Source organism: Crocodylus porosus, unplaced genomic scaffold, assembly GCF_001723895.1.
Source record: "Crocodylus porosus isolate Cpor-Errol unplaced genomic scaffold, CroPor_comp1, whole genome shotgun sequence".
NCBI lineage: Eukaryota > Metazoa > Chordata > Crocodylia > Crocodylidae > Crocodylus > Crocodylus porosus.
In genome coordinates, this window is record NW_017728886.1 from 34,480,269 (window position 1) to 34,491,731 (window position 11,463).

At 41.6% G+C, this 11,463-nt stretch overlaps 1 protein-coding gene across 1 annotated transcript in view; it reads right to left on the minus strand.

Annotated features, from left to right (window-relative positions):
• MALRD1 (MAM and LDL receptor class A domain containing 1) overlaps positions 1-11,463 on the minus strand; it is a 433,259-nt gene that overhangs the window by 226,681 nt on the left and 195,115 nt on the right. Inside the window, exon 19 of the mRNA XM_019529906.1 lies at positions 2,860-3,105. Within this exon, the coding sequence (XP_019385451.1) occupies positions 2,860-3,105 (246 nt within the window). The remainder of the gene's footprint in view (positions 1-2,859; positions 3,106-11,463) is intronic.

The window sequence follows — 11,463 nt, forward strand, 5'->3', positions numbered from 1 at the left end:
CGGGGCCAGCGGGGTCCTCCTCATAGTCCCCTCCCCCCCTCAACCCCTTACCTTTGGGACCGGAGCCCTGGTGCTGAAGCAGCTGCTTCAGCACCAGGGCAAGGGGCCAACCATCGAGATGATTTGGCAGCCAGAGCATCTCTGTGGAGGACCCAGCCTCCAGTTTCCTCAGGGCATGGTCCAGGACCGTGCTCTGCCCCACTTTTTTAAACTTTGGATTTTTAGACCCCTGGATATCCAGAGGTCTAATTTTTTTCCCCATGCTGCAAACTTGCAGCATGGGGAACATTTTTTCATTCCCACACGTGCCTCTTGCCCCATCTCAAAGAGGTTTGAGATGGTGCAAGAGGCATGTGCGTGCTCATCGACACACCCATAAGTGGTTAGACCCATGTTCACCTTCCACCTTAGTCGTTGGGGATTCAAGATATAGTTTTCAATCCTTTTATGCAGATGTAAGTATTTAACCCTACATCCTAAACAAGTGTTCTAATCACTACAGTGTTGTATACAAAGGAGATGACAGCAGCACCAAAACCTTCACCCAGGTTTTAGTAGAAAGCTGTAGTCACTTCTTCATTTTCTGCTGAGCCTGACAAGCTACCTATGCTATAAGAATACCTGCCAGATTGAGCCCCCCAGGGGATGTAGGGAGAAGCACACAGAGTGTGTTAATCCTGATGATGTTTAAGTGGGAAATAGGCTTCATCTGTCATTCACATGCATGGAAGCCTAACACCTTAAATACCTAGAGAACCTTAATGTTGAAAACTGAAAAAACCAACAGAGTTTAGGGGCCTCCAGAGTTAGGTGGTACTATAAATTGTTGTTTGGAGGATTGCAAATTGGAACTAAGGCATTGGAATTCTACCTAAATCTCTCTGTGGATCTGGGATTGAGTGGTTTCTGAATACTGCAGTTATAATACCAGCCAATGAAGCTATAACAGATTGAGCTGAATACTACTCTAGCTTACCCATTATCAACACAATTAAATGATGTAAATGCAGATTATAAAGCCAAATTCTGTTCTCACTTATATATTTAACAGTCTCAAATGTAAATAAGCACATGATAATTTCAAGGCTACAGAGTAACTACTGAGGTGTAATCAAGGGCAAAACGTGTCCTATGTTTTTCACTATTTTTATTACTGATGATGTATGAATTAAGAAAAATAGAGCCTACCTTTCAGATTCTAGGGTGAATTTGCAGGGTTAGCAATTTGAACAAGAGTCTTTTTATTTGTATGCCAAGAAAATTTGACATGAATGTCAAGGAGACACAACGACCACAGAACCAAACAATATTTTTTAAAACCCTGCATTTAAACCAGAACTGAGCTTTTTAAAAGCCAAAAAAGTGTGCAGCATGTTTTCTGTCCCCTGTATTTCTCTTGCACTGTTTCTTATTTTTGACACCATTAAATGTAAACAGCCTAGACTCTCTAAATTTGGCAATAAGTGTACAAATAAGCTTCAATGTTTATTTATCCCTGCCTATTCCACACACAGGACTATTGCTTATCAAGTTGCCACAGGCTCCTAAGTTCTCCTGTGTACACAATTGTAAATAAACTCTGGCCTTTTAAGATTCAACCATCCTCCTTCCAAAGCCCATCTTCACATAATATATCCTAGCGATTCCCTCTGGCAGCTGCTAAATTCAAACTCTTGGCTTCTGTGAGGAGTGAAAGATTTGAATTCCAAGCTCCAGCACTGTACATTTCAAATACAGGAGTGAACTTAAAATGCTGAAAGATACAGGAAAAGAAAAGCAACCTGGATGCTCTGGGACAGAGGAAGAAAGTTTTATGGAAAATGGTGAGAGCTGTAGCCCACTCCAGGCTACTTTTGTAAAATGACTGACCTTTGTAGTTGGGACTCGGTCCTAGCAAATCACTTGGGTCACTTATTTCCTGAAACATCCAGCTCATCTCTCTCTAGGATGTACTGCTAAGGTACAATTTAGTAGTTAGATAGAAAAATATTTTTCTAGGCACCAGGGCATTTTGCTCCAGCTGGGTATCAATGAGTGCCTTACTATAATTTTGAAAAAGTCCACCTCACTGCATTAGCAGTGTCATTTAATAAAACCAAAGTCACAGAGCTGATGCCTCAGGCAGGTGGAAAGCACAGGCACCTTTAGACTGCCCATGCTCTCCTGCTATAAACAAACAGATATGGGCTACTATAAACTGATTTGAGTTTTTTTGGTGCAACAGAAATTATGGACCCAAAGGGGAAAAAAATCAGAGATCTGAATGATTGAGACCAACCCTATCCCATGGTTGTCAAACACCCAGACTGTTGATTATGCCACTATGCTAAATTAAGGTTCTGCATGATTCTGGCTTTCATTTTTGTAAAAGGTATGTTTTAGTCATATAGTTGAAAAGAAAAACTGCTGGAAATCATTTAAATTGTTCTGTTTTTTCTGAGTATCAGAGATAGACTGTAGAACATTTTTTTTTAAAACAAGCTTCAGACTATGTGATACTTCAGACTTCACCAGATGCTTACTAGAAATCATCTCAAAGTCTGCTGGAATGGATCCTAATAGATCTTGTACCCTTATTGTCTGTGGCTGTATCAGATGTCTCTCTTGACAAGTAACCAATTGTCTTGTTCATTACATGTTGTACTATTTAGAAAAAAAGGCAACTAGGAATCAAACTTTTATGACTGAAAAATCACTGTTGAACAGTAATTAATATAAGATCCTAGTACCCAGTTAAATGTTTCACTTATTAATAATGTCACCTTAATTAGATATTTAGAGCCCTCCTGCTGTATCATGGGAAGACATGAGAAGTTTTGTGAATGTGATTATATCCTTGTGTGTGAATCAACAACGTACCATTTTTATTTCCAAGTGTGTGATCCTTGGGAGGTCTAAGACTTTGAGACGAGCCGTCTCCCAGAGTCCAGTCAAAGTTGTCACTTAGGGAATTTTGCCAACCACATCTGCCTCTTTCAAAAGTGCAGGAAGTACCGCATTCATTCTCGTCGGTATTATCCCCACAGTCATCTGCAAAATCACAGCTTTGTTCTGGTCTGTAACACTTGCCATTCTGACATTCCCAATAGCCATGTGAGCAGGAGCCTAAAACAAAAAGAAAAGGGGCATCCTAGTGAATCACACGGTAGTGCACGCCAGTAAGGTTACTGGAAGGTTACATCTGAACAGTTTGATATTTAGGAGGAGGAGGGTGGTCCAAGAATTTTTTATTAAAAGCCTTTGGTTCCCCTGAAGTGCCAATCCATTATCAGTTTATTTCTTTTGTGTTCTATGAAGAGATGGCCTAAATAAATGACTGTTTTTCTTGTAAAGCTTTTGAGGGCAAGTTCCAGCCATGCATTCCTTCACTAACAAAGCTTTTTCGTCTGACTTAATTGCTGACATTTTCCTTTTATGTGGTGTAGGATTAAACCATTTCATTTTAACTGCAAAGTGGAGCTTAGTTTAGCAGCTCCAATTTAAAAAGAAAGGAGAAAAAGCTTTTATTTTTTAACTACAAAGTTTTGCCTTTTAATTGACATTTTGCAAACTAGCTCAATGGAATAGTGATGTCCTTTTTGTGTATTATTCCTGGCATCATTGAAGGCTAATTCTACTATTGTGTAATCCAAGCATTGTTGGACTCATTTCACAGGATCCATTTCCAAGCTTTATGTTTTCATTTCAGATCAATTCCTGAAATATTTTGGCCATCAGACAGTCCCTTTAGTTCATTCTTGATCCAGAGAGACAAGCATGAAACTCCAAACCAAACAAACAAGTTTTACTGAACTGAAAACTGGTTCCTGCCAAAAGCTAGTACACAGTGAATAATATCACATGTACAGAGGAGTAAAATCAAGTAAAATTATATCATTAAGTAAAATGATAATGCACATGTATGTAAAATTGTTCACATAAAATGTTGGCAGGGTTTTAGTGAAAAGAAAATAAAGCCAAACAATATTGGTTTTTCACTGCAACTAACCAAGTTATCAGGATAGATTGATTAAGAGCTGCATCAGACCAGCCTATTTTAAGGAACACAGACTAACAAGGTTGTTAGTAAAACAAAAATACAGCCATAGGGTATACAGCTTAGTGGAAGGCTGATCACCACCAAAATTCACAATCTGAATTTCTGAGGCAAAACATGCCTGTTTTTAGAGACTTTTACCCATTCAAAGCTGCTGAAAAAGAGAAGTTTGGCTTAGTGCTTTATGGTTTTTTTGTTTCTCTTGTTTTTTGGGGGGGTTTATAACCAAATATTTTTTTCTGCTGTCCCTGAAGACCACTTCTACTTGTATCTATTCACAATCTTTAAACTGGTCATAGCTAAGAGCAACAGGGTGTGGTTCATTGATTCACAGACACTGCTGTTTCCTAATCAGATAAAAAAACATTTACATCCCTGAGTGAGAAACAAGCTAACATTGATTTAATAGATTTCATAGACATTAGGGCTGGAGGGGACCTCAGAAGATCTTGGAGTCCAGCCCCCTGCCCCAGGGACAGGAAGTCAGCTGGGGTCACAGGATCCCAGCAAGATAAATGTCCAATTGACTCTTAAAGGAGTCCAGACTAGGTGCTTGCACCACCTCTGGTGGCAGTCTGCCCCAGGCCCTGGAGACTCAGACTGTAAAGAAGTTTTTCCCTATGTCCAGCCTGAAATGGTCTTGGAGAAGTTTGTAACTGTTTGACCTTGTCATCCCATGGGGCGCTCTAGTGAACAGGCGTTCCCCCAGATCCTGATGCACACCCCTTATATACTTATAGGCAGCCACCAGATCCCTCCTGAGCCTGAGCTTTTCCAGGCTGAAGAGTCCCATAGCTCTCAGCCTCTCATTGTAAGATCTGTTTTCTTGCCCTCTAATCATGCATGTGGCTCTCCCTCTGGACTTTCTCAAGCTTCTCCACATCCTTTTTAAATTGCAGAGCCCAGAAATGGATGCAGTACTCCAGCTGCAGCCTCACCAATGCCGAGTACAGTGGGAGGGCGACATCCTGGGATTTGCTTGAGAAGCATCTATGGATGCAAGCCAGAGTTTTGCTTGCTTTGCCGATTTGCTGTGCTTCTGAGCACCTGCAGTGTGCAAGGATTTCATTAGGCCCTAGAAAGTGTTCAGCATTTTGGAAAATCACGCCCTCAATCTTTTCCCTTAATCTCTCTTCCCAAATTTAGCTGAACTTTAAACACACATTATTCCTCAGAAGCCCCTAAGAATGGGAAAGGAAATAAGGGATGGCTCTACTGCTTTGTGGAAATTTTAAAAGACAGAACCCTGAAGTAATTTAACAAAAGGGAAAAGAGTTACAAGTGTCATTCAGTTTCCAGATATATCATGTCCTGGCAACCACAAACATGATTTAGACAAGTGTCTTTCTAGCAAGACTAGAAACTAAAGAAGCTAACATGGGCACCATTCCATTCTGCTCAATCGGATAGTATGCTGCTAGGCATCTCTGAATAATGAGACAAACAGAAGGCCATTCAAGTTATCTACCTATATGAAACAACAGAGAGTAAAGACAGAGAATCAATGGCAAGCACTTAAAAGAATGGTCACATGCCCCCTTCACAACTCCAGATACTGTAGCATACACTGGAGAAAATGCAATACAACAAATGCCCAGAAATCAGCAGGGAATGTTAACAAAACCACCACATTTCCAAAAATTGGCAGAATTTCATTAGTGATTTTTTGAAGGCACCAGAGAGGTAGAACTGCAAAAGCTTTTATTTAAATCTGCTTTTCCTATTTGGCCCTGTTGCTATAGCAAAGCATGGACAGCTACATTGATAGAGTCCAAAGAAGAGTCCTATTCCATCCTTAGTAATTCAGTTTTGAGCCAGAATTTTCCTAGACTACAGGGAAGTTTAAAGAGCAGATAGCTGATCTGGGAAAACTGGAAGTTTATGGCGGTCAGAAGGTCTGTCCTAATATTGGTAACTAAGAGGGACAGTAAGATGAAGGTAGCACTAAAGCCATTCCACACTGACTCCGCATCCTGGCTTTCCTTAATTTTTCCCGATGCTAGTTCCTCCAAAATGCTGATCACCCTAGTCACAATCCAGCTCTACGCTTAACTTTTGAGGTTTTTTTCTGGACTGGTGCCAGAGTGACAAAGTACGTCACAGGATCACACCCTTAATGAGGAACCAAGAAAAAGGCACCTGCCTGCCCTTTTCTAGAAGTGTGAAAAGTCTTCTGAATATGGGAATGCAGCAGAAGGACACTAAGATTTGGTGCCTTTTATCTATTGCATTCAATTCACTAACAAGCTAGAGGGGTGGTGCACATTACTGGGGTCCAGTTCAAAGTCAAAAGGGAACTCTGTGTTCTTTGAAGTTGCTCCAGGTGATGCAAATGAACACTGCATATTTGTGAGAAGGAAGTTTGGGTGATGACACAGGGAACAGATGGTACTGACATTAGGAATCTGTTCAACAAGATAAATGAAATCTGTCTTAAACAACAGTGAACCCATGGAAACTTGGAACACAGATCACCCCTGCTGTGGATTTTGGGAGATAGTGGTGACCAGAAGAGATTAAGTCATGTGTCTCAAGACTAGAAATAAAAATGTCCTGCTCTTAAAATGTGCAGACATATTCTTTCAATATCCTTCCAATAAATGGAATTCCCAGCTACACTGGGTCAGTGCATAAACTTACCCATTTTGCTGTGAATTAACTGCGTCCTTCTGCAATGAAAAAACTAACATTGTTATTTAAGAATCTATTCTATGTTAGAGAACCCATGCTATTAACTTGAAAGTAATAGTTGACACACTTCAGAGTTATTGTTCAACATTAAAACTTGATCCTATTGTTCCGGCTGAGCAGACTGGGTTTTGTAGGCAAGAATATGTCTCCTGGAACAGATGGATAAAAAATACAGGCAGACTGTCCACAAGGGCCACACTGATGCCAAAACAGGAGGTGCTATAATCCAGGCACCTGAGAGAAACATTTAGTTAATGGGTCTATATGAAGCCTTAGCTATACATGAAAAGTGCTCCTACTTAATTAAAAATATAGGGAATAGTTGTGACAGCACCACCATGCCCCCCCTTTACTGTAACTACAAGTTCCTGAGTTGGAAAATTTAGGAAGATGACACAAGGATTAGACAAGCATGTTCTGCTGATCTTGCCTTAAAATGCTCTCTGATGCCAATCTGTAACAGTAGATATGTAGATGGTCTAGTTTAGGAGACATTTAGAAATTACTCTATTCAACCCAATTCAATGAAAAGCCAGACTGCTGTATATCACAAAACCATTCAAAGGACCTGCTGCCTTTCAGAGCAGAATTGTCATGCTAGCCTATTCTCCACTGGAAGACAGACAGCCCTTTTTCGCCATTCTGGATATTTATCATAAAGGCTTTGCATAATATAGATGCTGGCTGTTATAAGAGCCACTTGCTATAATCCTATCTTTCTTTTAGGTGATTTCCTAAGGATATAGGTATAAATCCTGCTGTCCTAGAAAACTTGAAATTTAAAAAGCATGTGAAAGGATACTGCCTGCTCTTGACAGTGCTTTCTATTCTGGCCTGATGCACAAATGAGATCTGTACAGTTTTTTAAGTTGCCTCTATAACAGTGCCTCTGGTTTGGGGTTAAAAAAGAAACATGAGAGTAGAAATGTGAAATTTTTTGTCATCTACAAATAAAAATTTCCATCTTGAAGTCTGCCATGAATGAATTTTTTTCAAGCCTGTGTAATGAATAATATTACACCAGCTAATTGAGTTTGTAATGTGACTTGTTTCTGGATGTACTGTCACAATGTACTTTTAGTATAAAACCCACATTTCTAAGGCTTTTGTATCTTGGCTTTAAAGGTTGCAAAGAAAAATCAAGACCTCTGAATATTTTATATTTTTAACAATGCCAAAAACCTACTCTGCACAATTAGCTGCTTCATGGTATCAGTCTATAAGCCTTTGGGCACAGTAGGCAAATAGAGTTTAGAAAAAAACCTCCCTACTTGTTTAATTGAGAGGAGCATCTCCTCTGTGAGGTTCAGTAACTTTTTTCCTCTAGCAGTGTGCCTTAAAGATTGTTAGCAGATGGACTTTTTGCCCTTGCATGGCAGCTGCATTGACACACTAGACTGTAATGGACCCAACGGAGCTGTTAGTGTCTTTCAGATCAATAATCTCTGAACTGAGGAGGATTTACACAATAGAAGATAATGGCTTCACAAGAGCTACCAGGATTGATCGAGTCAATAATCCCTATTTTTAATAAGCCCTGAATAAATCAGAGAGGTGGGAGGGCTAAATTTTTAAGTTGGTAATTAGGACATGGATGAATAGCCTGTATTTTAAAGAGTTTCTACATATAGCTATTTAAAGAAATACTCGCATTAAAATATATAGATAAAAACCTTCTATCCCCCATTCTTAAAAAGTAAACGACATTAACACCACAACCCCACTTCATTTAAACAACAAAATAACCCTCAAGTAAAGTCAAAACTTAGTTTATCCACCATGTCAATGAAATGCAGAAGATTTAGATCCGTAACACCAGGTGCAATACTGAGGCAAAACAGGATAAATTATAGGTTGAATGCCTGCATTAAAATCTCAATATTATATTTTCTATTCTTGTAGGCTCCTTGACTTCACAGGACTAGCAGCAAGCATAAAGTAGTACTCCCAGGAGCAACGTTACATTCTACTAATCCCCAAACTCAAAGATATATCCCAACAGGGATTATCTGTGAGTGAATAAACTTTCTTTGACACTCAGTTATGCCATGGTGTTAGCTTTGCTGGTCTGTTTATTTGCTTCTTTTATTCACATTGGTATTCTGTCTTCTTTGGTCTCCTAAGCCCAAGACGCTCTTTCTGACAAGGCATCAGATTACTGTATATAAATCTCTTCTAAAGATCTACAAATAACTGGCTAATAATCACTGCTCTGAGGGTTCAGGTTAATAAATAGCTCACCAAACTAGTTTGCGCTTCCTTGATCCATCTGCTGCTCCTGATCTGAGCAGGACCTGTCATCTTGTGTCAAGGAAGGTACCTGGTATTATCTTTTATTGGACCAACTATATAGTTAGGAGAGCTGCTAGACACGTTTTCAGGTAGAACAAAAAGAAACTGAAATCTTGTCTAGCAGCTTTTTCTAACTATATAGTTGGTTCAATAAATAATAATACAAGACAATGGGACATCACTCCTCCCATGTTCTCCCAGCCTAAGGGTGCTCAACCTCCACCCAGAAGGCCAGATGCATCCTATGGAGCCAGGTCATCTGGCCTTCTGGGCTCCCCATGGGATTGAAAATCTGGCATTAAGGAAGCGGTGGCATCATTAACTGCCACTTCCCTGCTACCAAATTTCTGGTTCTGTGGGGAGCCCAGTGGGCCAGACAGTGTGGCCCCACTGGTATATCGGACAGCATGAGGTCAAATCCTGCTGCAGAGCTTGGGCCTGAGAGTGTGTTGCCAAGTCTTGGCATCTGGGGCCAAGCCAGGGCAATGCAGGTCCTGATCCAGGTGTATGGGGCCCAATCTAAGCACTAACCCCACAAAGGATCCAGCCTGTTGTTTGGTCCCATGCCACTCATCTGGGCCATACGGCTGAAAGACTGAGCACTACAAGCATACTACAAATGAAAACTCAGAGGTCAGAACCACATACAGGTGCTGGTCATTTGTGTCTACAAATGGCAAGGACCATGCTGTAACTCATGGTACGTCATACAAAGTGCTATGAGCTAGAGTGTCCCCCCCTCCCCCCCGCTACAACCCAACAGATGTTCACCTGTTTGGTCAGGTGGGATTGAGCATCTCTGCAGCAACCCTCTTGGCCAGCAGGAGGGAGTATTTCAGCAGCCTTTGAGGAGGCTGCTGAACCAACTCTCTCCCCAGCCCCACCTCTGCTAGCTCCAGGGCTGTCAGTACTTTCTAAGCACTTGGAGGAGAAGGTGGTGATTAGGGACAGTCAGCATGGATTCAGCAAGGGCGAGTCAAGTCATGCCATACAAACCTAACTGCCATCTGTCATGAGCTGACTGACTAGGTCTGGATGCGAGGAGGCCAGTGGATGTGGTATACCTTGACTTCAGCAGGGCTTCTGGTACAGTTCGGTAAAACATTGTAGCTCGCATGCTTATGCTTAAGAAGTACAGGTTGGAAGAATGGACTGCAAGGTGGATAGAAAAATGACTGGATTGTCATGCTCAGAGGTTAGTAAGTCAATGGTTTGATGCCTAGTTGGCAGCTGGTATCAAATGGAGTACCCCAGAGGTTGGTCCTAGGACTGGTTTTGTTCAATATTTTCATCAGTAACCTGGAAGATGGGATAAAGTGAACCCTCAGGAAGTTTGCAGGTGGCACCAAGTTGGGGGCCGTGTAGTAGATATACTGGAGGTTAGGGCTAGGATTCAGAGTAACCTAGACAAATTGGACGATTGGGCCAAAAGAAATCTCATGAGGTTCAACAAAGACAAGTGCAAAGTTCTGCACTTAAGGCAGAACAATCCCATGCATCACTATAGACTGGGGACTGACTGACTAAGCAGAAGCTCTGCAGAAAAGGACTTGTAGGTTACAGTGACCACTAAGCTGAATATGAGCCAAAAATATGCCTTTGTTGCGAGGAGGCTAACAGCATACTGGGCTTCATTAGTAGAAGTGTTTTCAGAAGATCAAGGGAAGTGATTCTGCCTCTCTATTTAGCACTGGTGAAGTCACAATCTGAAGTTCTCTGTCCAGTTTTGGGGCCCCCACTACAGAAAGATTGTGGACAAACTGGAGAGTCCAGCAGAGGGCAATGAAAATGGTTAGGGAGCTGGGGCACACAACTTCTGAGGAGAGGCTGAGGGAACTGGGTTTACTTAGTCTGAAGAAGAGAAGATTGAGGGGGCGGGGGTGTTTAATAGCAGCCATCAACTACCTGAAGGGTGGTACCAAAGACAATGGAGCTAGACTGCTCTCAGTGGTTGCAGATGACCAAACAAGGAGCAGTGGTCTCAAGTTGCAGCAAAGGAAGTTTAGATGAGTGATTAGGAAAAACTCTCACCAGGAGGGTAGTAAAACTCTCCATCTTTGGAGGTTTTTAAAACCTGGCTAGACAAAGCCTTGGCTGGGATGATCTAGTTGGGGATGGTCCTGTTTTGAGCAAGTGCCTGGATTAGATGACCTCCTAAATCCCTTCCATCCCTGGGTTTCTATGATTCTATGAGTAGGGAAGGGAGGAAAAGGTCCTGTCAGACCAACCTGGTGGCCTTTTACGATCAGATCACCAGAGCGTTAGACGCAGGGGTTGCAGTGGATATAATCTTCCTGGACTTCCGGAAGGCTTTTGACACTGTCTCTCACCCCATTCTCATTAAGAAACTGGGGGGCTGTGGCGTAGACACCCACACAGTCAAATGGGTCGCCAACTGGCTGGAGGGCCGCACCCAGAGGGTGGTAGTAGATGGGTCCTTCTCA